The 25,862-nt window shown below is 51.1% G+C and overlaps 2 protein-coding genes across 3 annotated transcripts; one reads left to right on the top strand and one right to left on the bottom strand.

Moving 5' to 3' along the window:
• Nucleotides 1-13,531: 13,531 nt before the first annotated feature.
• On the top strand, nucleotides 13,532-16,651 carry GADD45GIP1 (GADD45G interacting protein 1). The gene is made up of 2 exons (XM_002828746.5): nucleotides 13,532-13,945; nucleotides 16,283-16,651. Exons 1-2 carry the CDS (start codon nucleotides 13,596-13,598, stop codon nucleotides 16,599-16,601), a joined length of 669 nt encoding a protein of 222 aa, XP_002828792.1. The 5' UTR covers nucleotides 13,532-13,595; the 3' UTR covers nucleotides 16,602-16,651.
• Nucleotides 16,652-17,170: 519 nt separating this feature from the next.
• Nucleotides 17,171-25,088, bottom strand: RAD23A (RAD23 homolog A, nucleotide excision repair protein). 2 transcript variants are annotated; one of them, XM_024236683.3, is made up of 9 exons: nucleotides 24,787-25,088; nucleotides 22,796-22,957; nucleotides 22,447-22,628; nucleotides 22,256-22,311; nucleotides 21,995-22,122; nucleotides 21,649-21,727; nucleotides 21,400-21,530; nucleotides 17,977-18,141; nucleotides 17,171-17,894 (listed from the first exon to the last, which is right to left on the bottom strand). In XM_024236683.3, the coding sequence occupies exons 1-9, from the start codon at nucleotides 24,856-24,858 to the stop codon at nucleotides 17,781-17,783; spliced, it is 1,089 nt and encodes a 362-aa protein (XP_024092451.3). In that variant the 5' UTR covers nucleotides 24,859-25,088; the 3' UTR covers nucleotides 17,171-17,780. The 2 variants fall into 2 exon arrangements, with proteins under 2 accessions (XP_024092451.3, XP_024092450.3); XM_024236682.3 differs by having other exon boundaries at nucleotides 21,400-21,533; nucleotides 24,787-25,012.
• Nucleotides 25,089-25,862: the final 774 nt, after the last annotated feature.

Here is a 25,862-nt window from a genome sequence, read left to right as displayed (position 1 = left end):
GGGAGGCTGAGGCAGGAGAATGGCCTGAACCCAGAAGGCGGAGCTTGCAGTGAGCGGAGATCACGCCACTGCACTCCAACCTGGGCGACAGAGCGAGACTCCGTCTCAAAAATAAAAAAATACAAAAATTCACCAGTTGCAGTGGCTCACGCCTGTAATCCCAGCACTTTGGGAGGCCGAAGCGGGCAGATCATGAGGTCAGGAGTTTGAGACCAGCCTGACCAACATGGTGAAACCCCGTCTCTACTAAAAATACAAAAAAAATTAGCTGGACGTGGTGGTGGGCACCTGTAATCCCAGCTACTCAGGAGGCTGAGGCAGGAGAATCGCTTGAACCCAGAAGGCGGAGCTTGCAGTGAGCCGAGATCGCGCCACTGCACTCCAGCCTGGACGACAAGAGTGAGACTCTGTCTCAAAAAAAATTAAAAAATAAATAAAATAAAAATACAAAAATTATAGCCAAGCGCGGTGGCTCACACCTGTAATCCTAGCACTTTGGGAGGCTCAGGCGGGCAGATCACCTGAGGTCGGGAGTTCGAGACCAGCCTGGCCAACGTAAGTGAAACCCCGTCTCTACTAAAAATACGAAAAGTAGCCAAGCGTGATGTCACATGCCTGTAATCCCAGCTACTCGGGAGGCTGAGGCAGGAGAATAGCTTGAACCCGGGAGGCGGAGGTGTAGTGAGCCGAGATCACGCCACTGCACTCCAGACTAGGCAACAGAGTGAGACTCCGTCTCAAAAAAAAAAAAAAAATAGCATACCTTGCAGCCAGGTTTCTCCAGTTCAGCCCAGGCATTGCAATTTCCTGGCTGTGCAACCTTGAGCAAATCCCTTAACCATCCTGGTCCCTACCTTCTTCTTCTGTAATATGAAGATAAAACAGTCCCTATCTCATTGGGTTATTCTGAGGACTCAAGGAGGTAATTTATGTAAGGAGCTTAAAACAGAGGTTCCTACACAGTAACACCATGAATCAGCTCTGAGTAACATTATTGTTGCTGGGGTTTTTTGTTTTTTTTTTTTTTTTTTTTTAGACAGAGTCTCACTCTGTCTCGTCTCACTGCAAACTCCGCCTCCTGGGGTCAAGTGATTCTCCTGCCTCAACCCCCCAAGTAGCTGGGATTACAGATATGAACAACTATGCCCAGCTAATGTTTGTATTTGTAGTAGAGACTATGTTGGCCAGGCTGGTCTCGAACTCCTGACCTCAAGTCATCCGCCCACCTCAGCCTCCCAAAGTGCTGGGATTACAGGCATGAGCCACCACGCCCTGCCAGTTCTTTTTATTTTATTATTTCTTTATTTGACACAGGGTCTCACTATGTTGCCCAGGCTGGTCTTGCAGAGCAGGTCTGAAAATGCTGGGAATACAGGCACAGGAGGCTATCTTGCCTGATTTGTTTTTCTCTTTTTCTTTTTCTTTTTTTTTTTTTTGAGACAGTCTCCCTCTGTCATCCCCAGGCTGGAGTGCAGTGGTGTGATCTCAGCTTACTGCAACCTCCGGCTTCTGGGTTCAAGCAATTCTCCTGCCTCAGCCTCCTGAGTAGTTGGGACTACAGGCCCCTGCCACCATGCCTGGCTAATTTTTTTTTTTTTTTTTTGTATTTTAGTAGAAATGGGGTTTCCCCATGTTGCCCAGGGTAGTCTTGAACTCCTGAGGTCAGGCAATCTGCCCGTCTTGGCCTCCCAAAGTGCTGGAGTTACAGGTGTAAGCCACCGCACCTGGCTTTTTTTTTTTTTTTTTTTTTACAGGGTCTTGTTCCGTCACCCAGGTTGGCATGCAGTCCCACAATCGCAGCTCACTGCAGCCTCAACCTCCCAGACTCAAGGAATCCTCCTGCTTCAAACCGACCAAATAGCTGAGACTACAGGTACACAACACCATCCCTGGCTGATTTTTAAATTTTCACAGAGACGGGGTCTTACTGTGTTACCAGGTTTGTCTCAAACTGCTGGCTTCAAGTGATCCTCCTGCCTCAGCCTCCCAAAGTGCTGAGATTAAAGGCACATGCTACCTTGCCCAGCTGTTTTTTTTTTTTTTTTTTCTTTAACACTTACTATAGGCCAGACTTAATCCTGAGCCCTGGTGATACAGGAGGACAAGACAGAAAATGGGTCCTCACTGCCATGGATTTTACACTGGCAGACAACAGACAATAAAAGATAATTAAGGGGCCGCACGCAGTGGCTCATGCTTGTAATCCGAGCACTTTGGGAGGCCGAGGAGGGCAGATAACTTGAGGCCAGGAGTTCAAGACCAGCCTGGACAATATGGCGAAACCCCATCTCTACTAAAAAATACAAAAATTAGCCAGGCAAGGCCGGGCGCGGTGGCTCGCACCTGTAATCCCAGCACTTTGGGAGGCTGAGGCGGGTGGATCACCTGAGGTCGGGAGTTCAAGACCAGTCTGACCAACATGGAGAAACCCCGTCTGTACTAAAAATACAAAATTAGCCAGGTGTGGTGATGCATGCCTGTAATCCCAGCTACTCGGGAGGCTGAGGCAGGAGAATAGCTTGAACCCGGGAGGCGGAGGTTGCGATGAGCCGAGATCACACCATTGAACTCCAGCCTGGACAAGAGTAAAACTGCATCTCAAAAAAAAAAAAAAAAAAAAAAAATTAGCCGGGTGTCGTGTCATGAGCCTGTAACCCCAGCTACCTCTGGAGACTGAGGCACAAGAATTGCTTGAACTCGGGAGGGGAAGGTTGCAGTGAGCCAGATCGCACCACTGCACTCCAGCCTGAGTGACAGAGTGAGACCTTCTCAAAAATAAGAATAATAATAATAATAATAATAATAAAGATCATTTCAGAGTCTTGATTAAGAAGCTGCTAAAATTGATGTTCCTTAGAGGCGTCAGGGCGGGGGCTTCTGTCTCCAGGGTGGTCAGGGAAGGCCTCCCCGAGTAGGTGGCATTTTTACAGACACCTGAGATGGCGCTGGAGGCGGTGGGAACAGCTTGGTGTGGGGGTGGAGGTTGGGAGTGTTAGAAGCAGATAAAGAGGGTGAGAGTTGTATCCCAGGCTTTGGGGCCCCGGAGGTGTCTGGGGGGTCCTGGCTGGATCCTGGCACCTCTATCTCGCACCCAGGTGAGGAGCTTGGAGGCCGCGGGGGCCGTGGGAAGAGACCAGGCCAGCCTTTCCCGCGCCCTCCCCTCCACGGAGCTGCGAGTGCGATGCGGCGTGCTCGCCCTCTGGCGGCGGCTCCCGGGACTGCGCGGCGGCCGCGCCCAGTACACCCGCCTCCCAGACGCCAAGACTGGAGCGGCGGGCGTGCTTCCCACCCAGCTCTGCTACATCCTAGCTCCTGACTGTCCCCCAACCTGCCCTTCTGCTGTCCTCTAGACCCAGTTAAAGGCAGCTCTGTCCTGCCAGGTGCTAAGGCTCCAAACTTTGGAGAGCACCTTTGACCGATCTCTTTCTCTAACACCCATCCCCGCCCCCAATCTTATATGACAGTAACTCCAGTCAGCTCCAGAATCTACCCAGAATCCGCCCGCTTCTCATCCACTCCTTGTTCCCCTGGACAGTGGGGACAAGTTCCCCCTTATCCTACCTGGATCAGTGCAGTCGCTTCCTTCCAGGTCTCCCAGTTCCCGCCCTGGCCACCAGCCCCCCCACAGTCTATTCCCCCCACAGCGGCCAGAGGGCGTCTGGGAGCACCTGAGTCAAGATTGGTCCCTCTGATGAGAACCCTCCATGGCTCTCATCTCCCTCAGAAAAAAGCCTCAGGAGGAGGCCCACGAGGATGTGCCCCCATCACCTGCCAACCCTCGTCTCCCCACAAGCCCCCCTTTTCTCCCTCCAGCCACACTTGCTCATTCCATTTTCCCAAACGTACCAGGCACACCCTGTAATACTATGCCAGCTATACAAGAATGCAGAAGCTCTTTAAGTTTCAGCATGGAAAGATATCCCCCCAAAAATTAACTAAAAAGGAAAAAGTTCAGAATAGGCTATCATTCTAACCTTTTGGGGAAAGAGAAAATAATAATTTACAGCTATTGTTTTACTTGTATTTGCATGTTGCAAAAAGCAGCCAGGTTTTCCTGCTGAGGAGGGAGATGGTATGAGGGAGCCTCACTCTAGACTATAAAAATTGTGGCCAGGCACGGTGGCTTACACCTGTAATCCCAGCATTTTGGGAAACCAAGGCAGGCAGATCGCGAGGTCAAGAGATCGAGACCATCCTGGCCAACATGGTGAAACCCCGTCTCTACTAAAAATACAAAAATTGGCCGGTCGCGATGGCTCACACCTGTAATCCCAGCACTTTGGGAAGCCAAGGCAGATGAATCACGAGGTCAGGAGATCGAGACCATCCTGGCTAACACAGTGAAACCCCATCTGTACTAAAAATATTTTTAAAATTAGCCAGGTGTTGTGGTGGGCACCTGTAGTCCCAGCTACTCGGGAGGCTGAGGCAGGAGAATGGGGTGAACCCGGGAGGTGGAGCTTGCAGTGAGCCGAGATCCCACCACCGCACTCCAGCCTGAGCGACAGAGCGAGACTCCATCTCAAAAAAAACAAACAAACAAAAAAACCAACAACTTAGCTGGGTATGGTGGTGCGTGCCTGTAGTCCCAGCTACTCAGGAGACTAAGGCAGGAGAATCGCTTGAACCCAGGAGGCAGAGGTTGCAGTGAGCCGAGATCATGCCACTGCACTCCAGCCTGGCGACAGAGTGAGACTCCGTCTCAAAAAAAAAAAAAAAAACATTGCTTTAATCAGGCCAGGCACGGTGGCTCACGCCTATAATCCCAGCACTTTGGGAGGCCGAGGTGGGCAGATCACCTGAGGTCAGGAGTTGGAAACCAGCAGGGCCAACATGGTGAAACCCTGTGTCTACTAAAAATACAAAAAAACTAGCCGGAAGCCATCTCAGCTACTCGAGAGGCTGAGGCAGGAGAATGGCTTGAATTTGGGAGGTGGAGGTTGCAGTGAGCCAAGATTGTGCCACTGCACTCCAGCTTGGGCAACAGAGCAAGACTCAATCTTTAAAAAAAAAACAAACAAAAAAAAACGCTTTAATCTCATGACTCTTAGCAGATGATTTTTTAAATTATTTTAACTATGTGCAATGTACTGTCAATTCAACAGGAAACTTAAGAAAAAGTCTCCCTGTCCTCCTAGAAATAACCACTGTTACTTTCTTGTAAATATTTATATATTTATCTCTTCTAGTCTCTTGTTTTTTAACACAAATGTGCCCAGGCTGGAATGCAGTGGTGCAATGATAGCTCATTGCAGCCTCGACCTCCTAGATTCAAGTGATCCTCCCTCCTCAGCCTCTAATTAGCTAGGATTACAAGCACGCACCACCATGCCTAACTAATTAAAAAAAAAAAAAAATTCAGGGCCAGGCACTCCAGCCTGGACAACAGAGACTCCATCTCAAAAAAAGAAAACAAACAAAAAAAGATGCTATGCACTTCAATCTTGTTTTCTTGAGACTCAGCCACCATTCTGAGAGGAAGCCTAAATTGGCCCATGCAGAGAGACCTCTGTGTAGATACACTAGCTGACAGTCCCGCTGAGGCCCCAGCCAGCATCAGTCATTAGACATGAATGAATGATGTTTCCTGATGATTCTGGCTGCCAGGTTTCAGGTTGCCCCAACCTTCAGATCTTCCCAGCTGTGGCTGCAGATAGCAGTGAGCAGGGACAAGCTATCCCCACTGAGCCGAACAGAAAATCCTGATCCACAGAATCCATGGGCTTAATAAAATGGAAAAGTTTGTTGGCAGCAATTGGAGCCAGAACACTGGTACATACACACATGTATATGTGCCAGAAATGAAAGTTTTGTAAAACAATACTTATGCTTACTACAGTGTGATAGTAATTACTAGAAACAATCTGGTAATTTTATTCTATGCTACTTTATTTCATTAAGAATAAAAACCTGAGGCCGGGCACAGTGGCTCACGCCTGTAATCCCAGCACTTTGGGAGGCCAAGGTGGGTGGATCACAAGGTCAGGAGATCGAGACCATCCTGGCTAACACGGTGAAACCCCGTCTCTACTAAAAATACAACAACAACAACAACAATTAGCCAGGTGTGGTGGTGGGCGCCTGTAGTCCCAGCTACTTGGGAGGCTGAGGCAGAAGAATGGCATGAACTCGGGAGGCGAAGCTTGCAGTGGGCTGAGATCGCACCACTGCACTCCAGCCTGGGCAACAAAGCGAGACTCCATCTCAAAAAAAAACAAAAGAAAAAAGGAATAAAAACCTGGCCGGTCACAGTGGCTCACGCCTGTAATCCCAGCACTCTAGGAGGCCAATGCGGGTGGATCACAAGGTTGAGAGCTCAAGACCAGCCTGGCCAACATGGTGAAACCCTGTCTCTACTAACAATACAAAAATTATCTGGGCATGGTGGCCCGTGCCTGTAATCCCAGTTACTCAAGAGGCTGAGGCAGGAGAATTGCTTCAACCTGGGAGGCAGAGGTTGCAGTGACTCGAGATTGCACCACTGCTCTCCAGCCTGAGTGACAGAGCAAGACTCCGTCTCAGGGGGGAAAAAAAGAATAAAAGCCTCAGCACTTTGGGAGGTGAAGGTGGGCAGATCATTTGAGGCCAGGAGTTTGAGACCAGCCTGGCCAACATGGTGAAATCTCATCTCTACTAAAAATACAAAAAAAATTAGCTGGGTGTGGTGGTGCACACTCCTGATCTCAGGTGATCCACCCACCTTGGCCTCCCAAAGTGCTGGGGTTATAGGCGTGAGCTACCATGCCCAGTCATACTCCCAGTTACTTGGGAAGCTGAGGCAAGATAATCGCTTGAACCTAGCAGAGGTTGCTGTGAGCCAAGATCGTGCCACTGCACTCCAGCCTGGACGACACAGTAAGATTCTATCTCAAAAAAAAAAAAAAAAAAAAAAAGAAGAAGAAGAAGAAGAAATGCTGTACACCCATGTTCATAAGATCATTATTCACAATAGGCAAAAATTGGAGGCAGCCCAAATGTCCACATACAGATAAATGGATAAACAAAATGTAGTCCATTCTTTTTTTTGTTTGTTTCCTTTGGAGACGGAGTCTGGCTCAGTTGCCCAGGCTGGAGTGCAGTGGCGCAATCTCGGCTCACTGCAAGCTCCGCCTCCCGGGTTCATGCCATTCTCCTGTCTCAGCCTCCCGAGTAGCTGGGACTACAGGCGCCCGCCACCACGCCCAGCTAATTTTTTGTATTTTTAGTAGAGACAGGGTTTCGCCGTGTTAGCCAGGATGCTCCCTATCTCCTGACCTTGTGATCTGCCTGTTTCGGTCTCCCAAAGTGCTGGGATTACAGGCGTGAGCCACCGTGCCCGGACGCTTTTTTTTTTTTTTTTTTTTTGAGACGAAGTCTCAATCTGTCACCCAGGCTAGAGTGCAGTGGCGCTATCTTGGCTCACTGCAACCTCCACCTCCTGGGTTCAAGCGATTCTCCTGCCTCAGCGTCTTGAGTAGCTGGGATTACAGGTGCACACCACCACGCTCGGCTAATTTTTGTCTTTTTAGTAGAGACAGGGTTTCACCATGTTGGTCAGGCTGGTCTCAAACTCCTGATCTCGTGATTCGCCTACCTCAGCCTCCCAAAGTGCTGGGATTACAGGCATGAGCCATCGTGCCCGGCCTAAAATGTGGTCCATTCTTTCACAGCCTGACATCTGCAATTGGAAAAAAAAAAAATGTGGGGTCCATCCATACAATGGAATAGCATTCAGCCTTAAAAACGAAAAAAATTTTTTTTGAGACAGTCTCGCTCTGTCACCCAGGCTGGAGTGCAGTGACATACTCACAGCTCACTGCAGCCTTTACCGCCCAGGCTCAATGATCCTCCCACCTCAGCCTCCCAAGTAGGAGGGACTACAGGGATGCACCACCACAGCCAGCTAATTTTTGTATTTTTTGGAGAGACAGGGTTTCACAACATTGCCCAGGCTAGGAAAGAAATACTGACACGTTGGCCGGGCGCGGTGGCTCAAGCCTGTAATCCCAGCACTTTGGGAGGCCGAGGCGGGCGGATCACGAGGTCAGGAGATTGAGACCATCCTAGCTAATGCGGTGAAACCCTGTCTCTACTAAAAATAAAAAAAATTACAAAAAAAAGAAATTCTGACACATGCTACAACATGGATGAAACTTTAGGATATGCCGAGCACGGTGGCTCACACCTGTAATCCCAGCACATTGGGAGACTGAGGTGGGCAGATCACTTGAGGTCAGGAGTTTGAGACCAGACTGGCCAACATGGTGAAACCTTGTCTCTACTAAAAATACAAAAATTAGCCAGGTGTGATGGCGGGCACCTGTAATCCCAGCTACTCAGGAGGCTGAGGCACAAGAATTGCTTGAACTGGGGAGGTGGGGGTTGCAGTGAGCCAAGATAGTGCCATTGCACTCCAGCCTGGGTGACAGAGAGAGACTGTCAAAAGAAAGAGAAAGGAAAGAAAGAAAGAAGGAAGGAAGGAAGGAAAGAGAAAGAAAGAAAGAAAGAAAGAAAGAAAGAAAGAAAGAAAGAAAGAAAGAAAGAAAAAGAAAGAAAGAAAGAAAGGAAGGAAAGAAAAGAAAGAAAAGAAAGAAAGAAAGAAAGGAAAGAAAAGAAAGAAAAGAAAGAAAGAAAGAAAGAAACTAACTGTAGGATATTATACTAACTAAACTAAGCCAGCCCCAGGTGCAGTGGCTTACACCTGTAGTCCCAGCTACTCAGGTGGCTGAGGCATGAGAATTGCTTGAGCCTGGGAGGCGGAGGTTGCAGTGAGCCGAGATTATGGCACTGCACTCCAGCCTGGGCAACAGAGCAAGTACTCTGTCTCAAAAAAAAAAAAAAAAAAAAAAAAAAAAAAGGCCGCATGCAGTGGCTCACGCCTGTAATCCCAGCACTTTGGGAGGCTGAGGCAGGAGGATCACGAGGTCAGGAGATCGAGACCATCCTGGCTAACATGATGAAACCCCATCTCTACTAAAAATACAAAAAATTAGCCGGGCGCAGTGGCGGGCGCCTGTAGTCCCAGCTACTTGGGAGGCTGAGGCAGAAGAGTGGCGTGAACCCAGGAGGCGGAGCTTGTAGTGAGCTGAGATGGCGCCACTGCACTCTAGCTTGGGCGACAGAGCGAAACCCTGTCTCAAAAAAAAAAAAAAAAAAACAATTAGCCAGGTGAGCACCTGTAGTTTCAGCTACTTGAGAGGCTGACGTGGGAGTATCACTTGAGTCCAGGAGGTTGATGCTGCAGCCAGTTATAATAATCGTACCACTGCACTTCAGCCTGGACAACAGAGCAAGACTCTGTCTCAAAATAAAAAATAAGCCAGTTACAAAAGGACAAGTACCGTATGATTCCACTTATATGAGGTACCTAGAGTAGTCAAATTCATAGAAACAAGGTAGAATAGTGACTGCCAGGCCGGGTGCAGTGGCTCACGCCTGTAATCCCAGCACTTTGGGAGGCCAAGACGGGTGGATCACGAGGTCAGGAGATCGAGACCATCCTGGCTAACACGGTGAAACCCTGTCTCTACCAAAAATACAAAAAAATTAGCTGGGCGTGGTGGCGGGTGCCTGTAGTCCCAGCTACTCGGGAGGCTGAGGCAGGAGAATGGCATGAACCCAGGAGGCGGAGCTTGCAGTGAGCCGAGATCGTGCCACTGCACTCCAGCCTGGGCAACAGAGCGAGACTCCGTCTCAAAAAAAAAAAAAAAAAGGAATAGTGACTGCCAGGGACTGGGCGAAAGGGAAACTGGGGAGTGAGTGTACAGAGTTACAGGTTTGCAAGATGAAAAAATTCTGAGGTCAGGCATGGTAGCTCATACCTGTAATCCCAGCAATTTCGAAGGCCAAGGTGGGAGGATAACTTGGGTCCCAGAATTCAGGACCACCCTGGGCAACATATTCTCTATCTCTACAAATAATACAAAACTTAGCCAGGCTTGATGGTGAGTGCCTGCAGTTTCAGCTACTTAGGAATCTGAGGTGGGAAGACCACTTGAGACCAGGAGATTGAGGCTACAGTGATATGCCAGTGTACTCCAGCCTGGGCAACAGTGAGACCCTGTCAAGAAAGGAGGGGAGGGGAGGGGAGGTGAGCCCAGGAGTTCAAGACCAACCTGGGTAACAGAGAGAAACCCCGTCTCTACAAAAAAATTTAAAATGTAGGTGGGAGTAATGGTTCATGCCTATAGTCTTGCTACTCAAGAGACTGAGGTGGGAAGATTGCTTGAGTCCAGGAATTCAAGGCTGCAGTGAGCTATGACCGAGCCAGGGCACTCTAGCCCGGGCAACAGAGCAATATCCTGTCTCAAAAAAATAAAATAAAATTTAAAAAGCAATCATATAGGTCCTCTTCCTTTGTTGCACATTATGCTTATAAGCATCATCCATCTTGCTGTGAGAAGATGTAATATCTGCTCTTTCATTCCTGTGTAGTATTCCATTGGCTGAAACAGCATAATTTAGGTGTCCATTCTACTTCAGATGGACATTGGGTGTGAGCTATTTCCAGCTTGGTAATGACATATATACATGGTGTTGCTATGAACATTCATGTCTTGAGAAAATTGCAGTTATTTTTTGCGGGGGTAGAGAAGGTGTGCATGTGTGTGATTAAAAACAAAAACAACAGGCCAAGCGCGGTGGCTCACGCCTGTAATCCCAGCACTTCGGGAGGCCGAGGCGGGTGGATCACGAGGTCAGGCGATCGAGACCATCCTGGCTAACACGGTGAAACCCCGTCTCTACTAAAAATGCAAAAAAATTGGCCGGGTGTGGTGGTGGGCACCTGTAGTCCCAGCTACTCAGGAGGCTGAGGCAGGGGAATGGCGTGAACCCGGGAGGCGGAGCTTGCAGTAAGCGGAGATCGCACCACTGCACTCCAGCCTGGAAAACAGAGCTAAACTCCGTCTCAAAAAAAAAAAAAAAATTTGGCCAGTCATGGTGGCTCACACCTGTAATCCTAGCACTTTGGGAGGCTGAAGTGGGCAGATCACTTAAGGTCAGGAGTTTGAGACCAGCCTGACCAACGTGGTGAAACCCCATCTCTAGTAAAATATGAAAATCAGCTAGGCTTGGTGGCTTGCGCCTGTGGTCCCAGCTACTTAGGAGGCAGAGGCTCGAAAATCCCTTGAATCTGGGAGGCAGAGGTTGCAGTGAGCCAAGATTGCATCACTGTACTCTCACCTGGGAGACAGAGCGAGACTCTGACTCAAAACAAAACAAAACACAAATTCTTTTTATTTTGTATATTTTACAATATAAACTATATTATACATTGTAAGCAATAACTCCCACTCCTCCACCCCCAACCCCTGGAACTCCTAATCTACTTTCTGTCTCTATGAATTTGACTACTCTAGTTACCTCATATAAGTAGAATCATACAATATTTATCCTTTTGTGACTGGCTTCTTTCACTTAGCCTAATATCCTCAAGGTTCATCCATGTCACAGCACGTGACAGAATTATTTATTTATTTATTTATTTATTTATTTATTTATTTTGAGACAGAGTCTCGATCTGTTGCCCAGGCTGGAGAGCAGTGGTGTAATCTCAGCTCACTGCAACCTCCGCCTCCCGGGTTCAAGCCATTCTCCTGCCTCAGCCTTTCGAGTAGCTGGGATTACAGGTGTGCACCACCACGCCCAGCCAATTTTTGTATTTTTAGTAGAGACGGGGTTTCACCATGTTGGCCAGGCTGGTCTCGAACTCCTGACCTCAGTGATGCGTGCCTCAGCCTCCCAAAGTGCTGGGATTACAGGTGTGCACCACTGCGTCCAACCACATTTACATTAAAAAAAAAAAATGCTAGTGGGCTTTTTGTTTGTTTGGACAGAGTCTTGCTCTGTCACCCTGGGTAGAGTGCAATGGCACGATCTCAGCTCACTGCAACCTCCACCTCCCAGGTTCAAGCGATTCTCCTGCCTCAGCCTCCTGAGTAGTTGGGATTACAGGCGCCCACCACCACGCCCAGCTAATTTTTGTATTTTTAGTAGAGACAAGTTTTTGCCATGTTGGTCAGGCGGGTCTCCAACTCCTGACCTCAAGTGATCCGCCCGCCTCAGCCTCCCAAAGTGCTGGGATTACAGGCGTGAGCCACCAAGCCCAGCCTAATAAATGCTAGTTTAAATGCATAAAAGTAAAGTTAAAAATACAATTTTTACGCAACCATAAAAAATGATGAGTTCATGTCCTTTGCAGGGACATGGATGAAACTGGAAACCATCATTCTCAGCAAACTATCACAAGGACAAAAAACCAAACACCGCATGTTCTCACTCATAGGTGGGAACTGAACAATGAGAGCACACGGACACAGGAAGGGGAACATCGCACACCGGGGACTGTTGTGGGGTGGGGGGAGGGGGGAGGGATAGCATTAGGAGATATACCTAATGCTAAATGACGAGTTAATGGGTGCAGCACACCAACATGGCACATGTATACATATGTAACAAACCTGCAAGTTGTGCACATGTACCCTAAAACTTAAAGTATAATAATAAAATTTAAAAAAAAAATTTTCGAAGGCAAAAAAAAAAAAAAAAGAATAGCATGGGGGAAACTACCCCCGTGATCCAACGACCTCCCTTCCCCTACATGTGGGGATTACAGGTCCCTCCCTGGACACATGGGGATTATAATTCGGGATGAGATTTGGTTGGGGACACAGAGCCAAACCATATCAGTGGCCCTGCCACAGCCTCTTATTTTTGATTCTTCAATGTGTTCATTCAACATGATTTCAAATTATTCATTGGAGGGCTGTTGTGTGCACAGAAGACACATGGATGAATAAAACAGTATGGTTTCTAAAATGCAAAAAAAAAAAAAATACAATTTTTACCCAAAGAACACTGAACACTTAAAAAAGAAAAAAATATACACATATATATATTTGTAGCCAGGTGAGCGTATACATATACATATATATATATAGTATGTATTTATTTATTTTTATTTATTAAATTTTTTTAGACGGAGTTTCGCTCTTGTTACCCAGGCTGGAATGCAATGGCACGATCTCGGCCCACCCCAACCTCCGCCTCCCGGGTTCAAGCGATTCTCCTGCCTCAGCCTCCCGAGGAGCTGGGACTACAGGCATGCGCCACCATGCCCGGCTAATTTTGTATTTTTAGTAGAGACGGGGTTTCTCCTCTCCTCCCGGAAGGTGGAGGTTACAGTGACCCGAGATCACGCCATTACACTCCAGCCTGGGCGACAGAGCGAGACTCTGTCTCGGGAAAAAAAAAAAAAAAAAAAAGACTGGTCTCGAACTCGCGACCTCAGGTGATCCGCCCGCCTCGGCCTCCCAAAGTGCTGGGATTACAGGCGTGAGCCACCGCGCCCGACTAAAAATATGTATTTTTAAGTGTCAGTGTGCAGAAAGAAGAAAAAAAGTGAAAATTAAAAATGACTTTAATCAGTAACTGCTTAACTAAAATTTAAAGCTATACTTGGAAACGTATAAAATCCATACTATCCCCTTCGCCGCCTTCCCCCGAACTGAGGCAGCAGGAACACCCCTCGCCCTGCCCGGGCCCACACCGGGCCTCGCGCTCAGGCACCGGGCGTGGACAGCCCGGCGGGCCTGTGAGGACCCCGCACAGCCAAGATGGCGGCGTCCGTGCGACAGGCACGCAGCCTACTAGGAGTGGCGGCAACCCTGGCCCCGGGTTCCCGTGGCTACCGGGCGCGGCCGCCCCCGCGCCGCAGACCGGGACCCCGATGGCCAGACCCCGAGGACCTCCTGACCCCGCGGTGGCAGCTGGGACCGCGTTACGCGGCTAAGCAGTTCGCGCGTTACGGCGCCGCCTCCGGGGTGGTCCCCGGTTCGTTATGGCCGTCGCCGGAGCAGCTGCGGGAGGTGGAGGCCGAAGAACGCGAATGGTACCCGAGCCTGGCGACCATGCAGGAGTCGCTGCGGGTGAAGCAGCTGGCCGAAGAGCAGAAGCGTCGGGAGAGGTGCGTGCGTGCAGGCAGACGTGGGGCTGCCCTCTGTGCCCCGTGGGCGAACTGGGCCCCAAACCGTGCCTACCCCTTCGGGGTCACGTCGCAGCATCTGCATGTTGTAGATTTATGTATACGCTCACCTGGCCGCAAAACAAACTCAGAATAACTTCCATTTAGTCATTCATCAGCAAGTTTTTTTGTTTTTGGAGACAAGAGTCTCGCTCTGTTGCCCAGGCTGGAGTGCGGTCGCAAGATCTTGGCTCACTGCAACCTCCGCCTCCCGGGTTCAAGCGATTCTCCCGCCTTAGCCTCCCGTGTAGCTGGGATTACAGGCGTGCACCACCACGCCCGGCAAATTTTTGTAGTTTTAGTAGAGACGGGGTTCCACCGTGTTGGCCAGGCTGGTCTCAAACTCCTTACTTCAAGTGATCCACCCGCCTCAGCCTCCCAAAGTGCTGGGATTACAGGCGTGAGCCATCACATCCGGCCATCATCACCAAGTCTTTACTGAGCGCATACCGTGTGCAAGACCCTGTCCCAGGCCGGGGGCGGTGGCTCGTGCCTGTAGTCCCAGCTATTTGGGAGGCCGAGGCAGGCCCCAAAAAGGCCCTTAATATCAGATGGCGACAGCCGACAGGCAAGATAATACCAATGGTGAAGACAGGCAAGATAATACCAATGGTGACAGCCGATTATTAGGAAGGTAAAAGACTGAAGAATGCGTGCCTGAGGGCAGCTTTGGTTTGGGAAGCCTGAGGCCTCTCTGAGAAGGTGATGTTTAAGCAAAGACCTGAATAACCAGACTTAGCTATGGGGGGATCTCTTGGGTAAAGAGTTTGTGGTAAAGAGAACAGCTGGGGCAAATGCCCTGAGATACGATATGCCTTAAAGAATAGCCAGGAAGCCAGTGTGGCTGGGGAAAAGGTGAGGGCAGGAAGGTGATGGGTCCTGGAACCAAGAGGGCAGCGGTCAGATACAGAGGCAGGTCTGAAGGACCAGGGGCATCTTTTTGTTGTTGTTTTTTTGAGGCAGAGTTTTGCTCTTGTTGCCCAGGCTGGAGTGCAATCTTAGCTCACTGCAACCTCCGCCTCCCAGGTTCAAGAGATTCTCCTGCTTCAGCCTCCCGAGTAGCTGGGATTACAAGTGCCCACCACCACGCCCGGCTCATTTTTTGTATTTTTAGTAGAGACGGGGTTTTGCCATATTGGCCAGGCTGGTCTCAAACTCCTGACCTCGGGTGATCCGCCCGCCTGGGCCTCCGAAAGTGTTGGGATTACAGGCGTGAGCCACCGCGTCCGGCCAGACCAGGGGCATCTCTTATAGATAATGCCACATCCTGGAGGGTGAAGAGGGTAGGTCAAGTGTGTTCCTGGTGTTTAACCTTCTTGTTTTCCTAATAGCCTTAAGAGGAAGAAGGGATTGCCCTAATTTTAGAGATGAGGAAACTCAGGCTTGGCAAAGTGAAGTCATGCGTCTGATCACCCAGGCAGGGAATCATGGAGCAGGGACTCCTGTTTCTGCCCCTCCTCAGCCAGATGACCATTATAGGGCTTAATTCTTTTACTTTTCTAATCCTTAAATGAGGCTGTCATAAAAAAGAACGAGATCATGTCCTTCGCAGGGACATGACGGGAGCTGGAGGCTATCATCCCTAGCAAACTAATACAGGAACAGAAAACCAAATGCAACATGTTCTCACTTGTAAGTGGGAGCTAAATGATGAGAACACATGGACACACGGGAGCAACACACACTAGGGCTTTTTGGAGGGTGGAGGGAGAGGATCAGGAAAAATGACCTCTGGGTACTAGGTTTAATACCTGGGTGATGAAATAAATCTGTACAAAAAACCCCCATGACACAAGTTTACCTATGTAACAAACCTGCACTTGTACCCCTGAACTTAAAGAAAAAAATGGGGCTGTGACTGGTAGCTACAAACTCAAGGATTGGTGGGAAATGTCTTTCTTGCTTTCACTCCTGTGCCTAGAATTGGGCCTGGCCTCTGTACAGGAAGTGCTCAGCAATGTCTATGGAATAAAGGTGTGAAATTATCCATGGGGGTGGCACTTGGCTTGCTCAGTAGGCAGCTCAGTGATATGTTGATTTGGCTTTGGCACCTGGGGCTTACTGGGGCTTGACATGCCCTTGTGATCAAATTTGTGCACAGGTAACTTTCTCATCATCTCTTCCTGTTTCTTCACTTGTCAAGGGCTTTTCCTGACAGTTAATCTACCAGGGGAGTTGAGGAGGCAGGCTCGTGGGCAAAGGCCTATGGGTGAGATATGGGTGGGTAGGCTCTGCCCTGGCTGAGTGCCAGTGTCACAGCCCACTCTCCCTCCCCTGCAGGGAGCAGCACATTGCAGAGTGCATGGCCAAGATGCCACAGATGATTGTGAACTGGCGGCAGCAGCAGCGGGAGAACTGGGAGAAAGCCCAGGCTGACAAGGAGAGGAGGGCCCGACTGCAGGCTGAGGCCCAGGAGCTCCTGGGCTACCAGGTGGACCCAAGGAGTGCCCGCTTCCAGGAGCTGCTCCAGGACCTAGAGAAGAAGGAGCGCAAGCGCCTCAAGGAGGAAAAACAAAAACGGAAGAAGGAGGCGCGAGCTGCTGCACTGGCTGCAGCTGTGGCTCAAGACCCAGCAGCCTCTGGAGCACCTAGCTCCTGAGGCTTTGTCCCTTCCCAATAAAGCCTGCTACCTGGCAGTACCCCTGAAGAGATCTGCGTCCTCTCAAGGTGTGCCTCTCTGGGTCCCCTGGTTCCTCCCCCAATACTTAAGGGCTGGGGAATCCCCCACTTGGCTGTACTCAAAAGGGGACAGGGACTCTAGGCCCTGCTGACTAACTGGGGCTTCATGGGGAGGAAAAGGGGGGTGCAATGGGCAAATAATGGAGAAGCAGATGGCAGAAGAGAAGAAGGCTTCTGTTTACCAACATTCATCTCCAGTAATTAGCCAATTACAAGGCTGGTGGGGAGGGGGGAAGTATAGCCAAAACAGAGTGTGGTGATGATGATGGTGGGGGCCGGGGAGAAGTAGTCCTTGTAACGTTGGGCTGGGGTCCACTGCCTGGAAATGACACCCTGTGGGAGGAGACACTGGAAGCCTCAATCTGCAGGGACTCTCAAAGACTCCTCTCCCCCTTCCAGGCACCCGTCACCATGCCTGCCTGTGCCCAGCCAGCCCCCAGACCCAGACAGGTGGGCGCAGGGAGCCCCAGCAGGCACAGACCATAGGGCTGGTTTTTAAAACTTTATTCACTTCAAAACCTTTATCAGAGACACGGTTCTGTTCTGGGGTGGGGGTGGCCTTGACAATGAGCTGATGTTAGCCCTTCTCCAGGCTGGAGGCCAAGGCCAGACTGGGGAGGGGGCCTTGGGCCTTTCAGGACTTGCCCTAGATGGAAAGATTTGGGCCACCCCAATGGAGGATCAAAGTTTGGGGCTCCAGCTTCCCCTCATCCTAGAAGAGGATGGGGTTGGGGGGGTCCTCAGGGGTTCTTCAGAGAATGGAGAGGCAAGCAGCCGCCTTTCCATCTGGCTGCAGAGAACTGGGACAGAGGCCAAGAGGGGCCCATCTGTCGCCTCCCAGTCCTGCCAGCTTCTCTGAGCTGGCTGGGCTGGGGAGGAGACAGGGGGACAGCTGTCTGGCCCGGGTCTTCTCAGAGTGAGATGGGAACAGGGGCCACTTTAGGAGGACAGGAAGCTGGACTGTTTGTTTTTTTTTTTAAGATTTTTGATTTTTTTTTCCATTTCTTAAATAAACATGAATATATATATATTTTTTCTTTTATAAAACTTTCAAGGAATAAGGGTAGAGTGGGGGCTTAGGTGGCCTGGCTTCCTGGCATCACTCGTCATCAAAGTTCTGACTCAGGAGGAAGTTGGCAGCCAAGTTCTCATTTTTTTCACACGCGAAATAGGCCTGGATGACCAGGCTCTCTGGGAAGCCCAGGGCCTTCAACTGTGGGAAGATGGGTTAAGTGTGAGCAGGAGAGGGTAGGGGTCCTGCCCACCTGCAGTCACCCCTCAGCCAGGCCTCTTACCCTCTCTATAGCTTCTTTCTCCTGCGGCGTCACCTGGATGTAGTTCATCTGCGGGGCCTCCTCTCCTATGGCGCCCACCTCCCCCTCCACATCTGAGATGTCCGCCAGCTCCCCAGGGGGCTCGTTCAGCATCTGGATGAACTGCTCCTGGTGCCGGCTGATTTGCTGTGGGAGAGGGTGGGGAAGGGAAGGTAATTCACAGCCCTGGTCCCCTCCTCTCCCCAGGTCATCACAGCCCTTGCTTTTTCATTCAGTCAGGCAAATATCCAGAGGACCCTATTCTGGCCAAACACAACATAGCAGTCGACACAAGCCCTACCCTGGAGGAGCTGATGATGTGCTTTTAAGTGAGCCAAGAAATAAGCCAAGCGTGGTGGCTCACGCCTGTAATCCTAGCACTTTGGGAGGCAAAGGCAGGTGGATCACTTGAGGTCAGGAGTTTGAGTCCAGCCTGGCCAACATGGTGAACCCCCATCTCTACTAAAAATACAAAAAGTAGCCAGGTGTGGTGGCAGACGCCTGTAATCCCAGCTACTTGGCAGGCTGAGGCATAAGACTGAACCCAGGAGGCGGAGGCTGCAGTAAGCCACTGAACTCCAGCCTGGGCAACAGAGCAAGACCCTGTCTTGAATAAATAAATACACAAATAGGCTGGGTGCAGTGGTTCACACCTGTAATCACCTGAGGTGATTCTAGACCAGCCTGGAGTTCGAGACCAGCCTGGACAATATGGTGAAACCCCGTCTCTACTAAAATGCAAAAATTAGCTGGGTGTGATGGCACGTGCCTGTAATCCCATCTACTCAAGAAGGCTAAGGTAGGAGAATCACTTGAACACGGGAGGCGGAGGTTGCAGGGAGCCAAGACTGTGCCACTGCACTCCAGCCTGGGCAACAGACTCTCAAAAATAAGTAAGTTAGCCAATAAATGAACCAGACAACTGCAAGTGTCTGGCTAGGAAGGAACTGCAGATGAGGGCTGCAGGAGAGGCCTGCAGTATGGGGGATGCAGAGGGTTTCCTCCAGGTAAAGCAAACAGCAAGTGCAAAGGCCCAGGGTGGATGCATCTGGGAAGTCTCAGAAACAGAAGCAGGAACAGAGTGAATGGGGCTGGGCACAGTGCCTCACGCCTGCAATCCCAGTACTTTGGGAGGCCGAGGCAGGCAGATCACTTGAGGTCAAGAGTTTGAGAGCAGCCTGACCAACATGGAGAAATCCCATCTCTACTAAAATATAAAATTAGCAGGGCGTGGTGGCACATGCCTGTAATCCCAGCTACTCTGGGGGCTGAGGCAGGAGAATCTCTTGAACCCAGGAGGCGGAGGTTGCGGTGAGCCGAGATTGCGCCACTGCACTCCAGCCTGGGAAACAAAAGCAAAACTCCATCTCAAAAAAAAAAAAAAAAAGAGTGAACAAGGGAAGGGGGAGGAGGCAGACAGTGACAGCAGAGAGGAAGGCCCAAGTCAGACCCATTTTCTAGAGCAGGGGGAAGCCACGGTGGTGACAGTTACACAGGAAAAGACGTGGTCTATGAATCTTTTAGAAAGGTGAACTTGGCCAGGTGTGGTGGCTCACGCCTGTAACCTCAACAATTTGGGAGGCAAGGCAGGAGGGACTGCTTGGGCCCAAGAGTTCAAAACCAGCCTGGGCAACATAGACCCTGTCTCTATTCCCACCTAACAGCCCCCAAACCAAAAAAAGTCAACTCATCTGGGTGTTGGGTTTAGGTATCCGGAAGTTCATTTGTTCATTTTTGTTTCTGTTCTTTTTGAGACACTCTCACTCTGTCACCCAGACTGGAGTGCAGTGGGGCAATCTCGGTTCACTGTAATTTCTGCCTCCTGGGTTCAAGCGATTCTCCTGCCTCCGCCTCCTGAGTAGCTGGGACTACAGTGGCCTGCCGCCATGCTCAGCTACTTTTTGTATTTATAGTAGAGACGGGTTTTTGCCATGTTGGCCAGACTGGTCTAAAACTCCTGACCAAGTGGTCTGCCTGCCTTAGCCTCCCAAAGTGCTGGGATTACAGGCATGAGCCACTGTGCCCTACCTGGGTATCTGGAAGCTCTGATATAACTCTACTATTGTATACATCTGATCATTTTCACATTAAAGAAGAAAGTGCTTTTCAGTCAGCTGGGCGTGATGGCTCACGCCTGTAATCCCAGCACTTTGGGAGGCCAAGGCGGGCAGATCATTAGGTCAGGAGATGGAGACCATCCTGGCTAACAAGGTGAAACCCCGTCTCTACTAAAAATACAAAAAATTAGCCGGGCGTGGTGGCGGGTGCCTGTAGTCCCAGCTACTCGGGAGGGGGCAAGAGAATCGCTTGAACCCGGGAGGCGGAGGTTGCAGGGAGCCGAGATTGCGCCATTGCACTCCAGCCTGGGAGACAGAGTGAGATTTCGTCTTTAAAAAAAAAAAAAAAAAAAGAAAAGAAAGTGCTTTTCAGTCATCTGCCTCATGGTTGAAAAGTGGACTGTGGGACTGTGCAGTGGCAGAGGCCCAGGAAGAGGCTGCCAGGAAGCTGGAGTGCAGGGAGGGGCTGAGTAGGAAGAGCAGACAGGACGAGGGGTGGACCCCAGCAGGTCCCCAGGGCCTGGGGCTGAAGCAACCCCACGTTAATCCTTGCAGAGATCAGGGAGGACTGGGGAGGTCTGTTCTAAGTCTTAGAAGTCTAGTCTAGGGAGCACTTTGATGGAAAGTTAATTAAGCCAGCCATGGAGTGTGGCATTCAGAGAGGCCTGGGCTGGCTACATAGATTTGGGGGTTCCCATACAGACTGAAGGCCCCAGGACACTATGAGGGAGGGCTGAGTGCAGATGAAGAACACGACCGACCAGGAGGAGCTGGCAAGGGACTGAGAAGTGAAAGAAGGGTCAGACAGCAGGGTCCTGAGCCAAGACTGGCAGGCACTTCACGGAGAACCCGGAGGAACCTACTTGCACCCAGGGGGCCACTCCCCCACTCTTCCTGTGAACCTTCAAGGGCAAGGTGAAGCCTCACTGAGCAGAGTCGTCCCAGAGCCAACTGGGGCACAGCTATCCTGGGTGATGTCATGCCACCTTACAGACATTTACGCAGCACCATCTGTACGTGGAGCCAGAGCCCCAGCCCAGGACCCCGAGGCAGCAAGCAGACACACACACTACCAGCTGCGTGACCCTGGGAATGACAGGCGGCTCTAAGCTTCTGGTGTCTTCTTCTGTGGGAGGTGATGTTGACAGCACCCACACCTTACAAGGTGGTTGGGAAGACTGAGAAACCGTGGGGGTCAACAGGTCACAGGAAGCACAGGGGCGTGGGGGAAGCATGTGCTTAGTCTTGCTTTCCAGGCCTAGAATGATTCCTACATGCTATGGACTCTGGTGCCCGCAGGGAAAGGAAATGGTGGCTGCCCTGGCTCCCTCTGCCCTTGGGACCACACCTGTAAAAGCTGAGGGTTCTCCTGGCCCAGCTGCTGGAGCAGGGCGGGCAGCAGCGCAGGGTTCTGCTGAATCACCTGCCGCATGTTCTGGAACTGGGGCTGGTCCCGCAGGAACTCCAGGGGGTTCTCTCCTGCTGGTAGTAGGAAGGGGTGCAGTCAGACACCACGCCGGGCTCCTAGGAGCACTGCAGGGTGGAGTGTGATGTGAGTCAGGTACCTGGAGGGCAGATGCGGCACGTGCACACCCACCTGCTTCCGTGGCCGGCTGCTCGGATACCTGGCTCTCCTGGACAGAACCGTGTTCCGGCTCGGGGCTCCCAGGAATTCCCTGTCAAGGGTCCTGTTTAGTTCTAATGCACAGACCTCCTGCTGCCACCCTCCTCCATGCCCTGGCAGGACACAGATGAGGCCTCGGCCCTGCCCTCCAGAGGCCCACCCACCACTCACATCCAGCCTCCTGTGGGAAGCCTTTAGTGGCTAGAATCACTACCCAAAGTCTTTTCAAGGCAGGTTTTGCCTTCCCAACCGCCCATCAGGGCAGTGACGCCCAGGTACTCCTTTAAGGCCTCCCCGGGAGGCGGAAGCCCCACCTCACCGTGAGCAGATACTCCACGGCTCGGTGGGGGTTGTTGTAGCTGGCTCTCAGGGCGGCCACGACCCGCTCCCGCTCATAGCCCATGGACATGATCTCCGTCAGCATCGTCTCATACTCAGAGCCCGTCACTGTGGAAGGAGCAGCAAAGCCTAGGTCACCAGGAAGAGGAAAGGGCAGCTCCCAGGCCCTCCCGCACCCAGACAAGGCCCAGCTGATGGCTGGGGCACCCAGTCGCCTCTGCCCTGGGGACCACCCACCCACCTAGCGTGGAGGCCGCGTCTTCCTCTCGCCCGCTGCTACCTGAAGAGGGAACAGAGCTGCAAATTCAAGAGAGAGAAATCGGACCCTGGCTTCTGGCGGCTTGCCCTCCCTCCAGGTGTGTGGGACCACTTATGTGGACGCTGGAATGTGCTAGGACAGGGCCCAAGCTGGGACTGCTGCCCCCACCTTACCCTGACACAGACTCTGGGGACGTCGTGGGGGCGGATTCCTCCGATGGGCTCTTGTCCTCTCTGGCGGCAGGTGGGGGATGGGACATGCCTGAGGTGGGGGCAGGCAGGAAGGATGTAGAGGACTCTGGGGCAGCTGTGGGTGAGGCCTCTGGGGGTGCTGAGGTACCCTGGCCGGCTTTGGTCTGCGACAGCAAGAAAAAGGGAGCTGGCATCAGCAAGCCTATCAGACCCAACAACCCGCTCCACTGTGGCCCCGCCCTGTTCATGGCTAATCTCTCTTGGGCACACAGGCTCTTTGCCAGCTCCCCAGCTGGTCCACCCACCCTCCCAGCCAGCACACGTCACCCACCTTGGTCACCATGACAACCACAAAGTTCTTCTCATCGATGCGATAGTCCCTGATAGGGACATCGTCACTCAAGATCTTGCCGGCATAGATGAGTTTCTGTCCAGCCACGGGGAAGGCATCACGACCCTTCTCAGCTTCTATCTTCTCCTTTAGCACCTTCACCTACAGGGAGTGGTACAGACAGTCACTGGAGACCCCAAGGTTCTCTCTTCCCTTCTAGTTTAGGACGGAGAAACTGCAAGCCCTAATGGCAGAAAGGCAAGCACGCTGGGTTTTTAAAGCTTTCTCAGCATCTAAAGCATGCTAGATTTTAATTCATTCAATCATCATGCCATTCAACACAGTATTTATTTATACTAAACACCCATTACGTGCCAGGTGCTGTTTTAGACACGGAGGCCACAGCACAGAACAAACTCAACACAAGTCCCTGCTCTCAATGAGAGAACACTAATGTGAAGAAAATGTAATTTCGGGTGGTATAAAGTATAATTAACATAATAAAGGGGACAGTCCCCTACTCTACACTCTACCTTGGACAATAACAGTGACTAATAGTTGATAGCGATATTTCTTTTTTAATTTTAAGAGGCAGGATCTTGCTGCCGCCCACACTGGATTGATGTGGCACGATCATCGCTCACTGCAGCTTCAAACTCCTGGGCTCAACTGGTACTCTCGTCCAGCCTCGGGAGTAGCTAAGACTAAAGGTACACACCACCACTCCAGGCTTAATTAAAAATTTTTTTTTTTTGTAGATAAGAGTCTCCCTATGTTAGGCTGGCTGGTCTCAAACTCCTGGCCTCAAGCAATCCTCCTGCCTCTGCCTCCCAGATCATCAGGATTAGAGGCATGAGCCACCGTGCCTGGCCAATAGTGCTACTGTAAATGTATATGTGTCATACCTTTTAAGCTTCCTACGAAATACGTTTAATTGGTCTCATTTTATTTATTGATTTTTGTTTCTTCTTTTTGTAGAGAACGGGGTCTCACTGTGTTGCCAGGATGATCTAGAATTCCTAGGCTCAAGCGCTCCTCTTGCCTCTGCCTCCCTAAGTGCTGGGATTACAGGTGGAAGCCAGCAGGCGACCGGTTCATTTAATATTTGAGAAAACGGAGGCACAGACAGGTAGACAGGTTAACTTGCCCAAAGCCAAACACTTGAGCTGATCAAAAAATGTGTGCTTCCTTTTCTACAAAAAGTGGACTTCAATGTCTCCCTCACTATGCAAAAAGTGCCAAGTACCCAACAGACATTCAGTATGTTTGAATTAGGTCCTAATTCTACTTTTGACTAAAAAGGCAGCATAATATTTATATCATGGACGCTCACACGAGGCAGAACCGAATTTGAATCCCAGCTCTGCCATTACTTGTGTGTGACTGTGGCAAAGTTCCTCCACCCCTAGGTTTCCACATCTGTAAAATGGTCAGAGGTCCCCAATGACAAGCCCGTTTTGCAGAGCGGTAAAACAACACTAAAACACTCGGTGACTGATAAAAAATAAACGGCCAACAAACACGGACCACCGAAATTATAAAGACTAAGACCCGTTTATTATCATTAACATCGTTGTTGTCGTCACTACTCAGTATCTCCTGGTCATTACTCCTAGATTCGACCACCAGTGTCCCAAGGAGACGCCTGCAAAGCTGGTAACGTGGAGCCCAGTCCTGGAGAGCTTGGCCTGCCCAGGAATCCGAGCCTGTGACTCCCGCGCCCCGCGAGAGCGCTGACATTGGAGCCGGGGCCTGGCCAGCGCCCCGGGGGTGGGGCCTCGCCCGGAGACCCGCGCAGGAGCGCCACCCGATCGGCTGGGGGCCGGGCCAAAGACCATCGGAGGGTCCAGGAAAGTCGGGCGGTCGGGGGTCTGGGCAGGGCCGACCCGCGCCGTCCTCCCTGCCCCTCCCGTTGGGATCCTAGCCTCCCCGCCCCCACCCCAACCCCGAAACCCGTCGCTCCCGCCCCTGGGCTCCGGCCCGGCCCGCACCGTCTCGTCAGGCTCCATGCGGATCTTGAAGGTCTGCTGCTGCAGCGTTTTGAGCGTGATGGTGACGGCCATGGCGGGGCCCGAGCGACGCGGCGGCCCCGGGATCCTCACACAACATGCAACTCACGCCGCCGCCATCTTAGCGCCCAGGCGCTCCGCGCCGCGCGCCGACCACTTCCGGGGCAGGCAATGCGCGCGCTGACCACCGGCGCACGTGACCTGCGCGCGCCCTCCTTGGCCTTTGTGGGCATGCGCACGAGCGGGTTCTCGAGCGAGGCACGCGCACACTAAACTCCGCGTTGTGGGCGGGGCTTCTTGCTCGGCCCGCACACGTGGTCTCCTGAGTGACGCCATGCCCGTTAGCGGTGACGTTACGCGGTTGCAAAGTGACTCTGGTGTCCCCACTCTCACGCTCAAATGAATTTTTAACAAAATTTTTATGTACCTGTACTGGTTACAGACATTTGTATTTCTTCTGTAAAAACCTCGTTTTTTGCCTCTTCCAAATAAGGGTTTTTTTCTTTGAAACGGAGTCTCTGTCACCCAGGCTGGAGTGCAGTGGCGTGATCTCGGTTCACTGCAACTTCCGCCTCCCGGATTCAAGCAATTCTCCTGCCTCAGCCTCCCGAGTAGCTGGGATTACAGGCACCCCCCCACCACGCCCGGATAATTTTTTGTATTGGGTTTCACCATGTTGGCCAGGCTGGTCTCCACCTCTTGACCTCAGGTGATCCGCCTGCCTCGGCCTCCCACAGTGCTGGGATTACAGGCGTGAGCCACCGTACCTGGCCCCCAAGAGTTTTATTCTGGTCTGGGTATCCTGGCAGGAACCCTTGTAGAGCAGTCAAAGTGGAAGTTACTGAAGACTAGAAATACCTGAAAGGCCACCAAGCACAGGAAAAAAAAACCTTAAGTTGGAAGCAGGGGCAAGGTGCCATTTTGTAGCCTCATTCATTCTTTAGGGATCTGGATTTTTGGAATGAACCTACAATTTTAATTCCTGGGTCTCCGGCCAGGAGTACTTTGTTGTACTATCCCTAATCTGACCCCAGAAGTATTTAAAGATGTTAACTTTC

The sequence above is a fragment of the Pongo abelii genome, chromosome 20 (assembly GCF_028885655.2).
Source record: "Pongo abelii isolate AG06213 chromosome 20, NHGRI_mPonAbe1-v2.0_pri, whole genome shotgun sequence".
Lineage (NCBI taxonomy): Eukaryota > Metazoa > Chordata > Mammalia > Primates > Hominidae > Pongo > Pongo abelii.
Note: the sequence above shows the minus strand (reverse complement) of the source record. Positions and strands in the feature narration are given on the sequence as shown.

Bases quoted from the DNA above. Each gene is read 5' to 3' on its own strand.
- GADD45GIP1 (XM_002828746.5), top strand. From the start codon at position 13,596: ATGGCGGCGTCCGTGCGACAGGCACGCAGCCTACTAGGAGTGGCGGCA. The intron at 13,946-16,282 runs GTGCGTGCGTGC...CCTCCCCTGCAG, and splicing joins GAGCAGAAGCGTCGGGAGAG to GGAGCAGCACATTGCAGAGT.
- RAD23A (XM_024236682.3), bottom strand. From the start codon at position 24,858: ATGGCCGTCACCATCACGCTCAAAACGCTGCAGCAGCAGACCTTCAAG. The intron at 22,629-22,795 runs GTGGGTGACGTG...TTGCTGTCGCAG, and splicing joins TGGTTGTCATGGTGACCAAG to ACCAAAGCCGGCCAGGGTAC. The intron at 21,728-21,994 runs GTGAGGTGGGGC...GACCCTTGACAG, and splicing joins CCGTGGAGTATCTGCTCACG to GGAATTCCTGGGAGCCCCGA.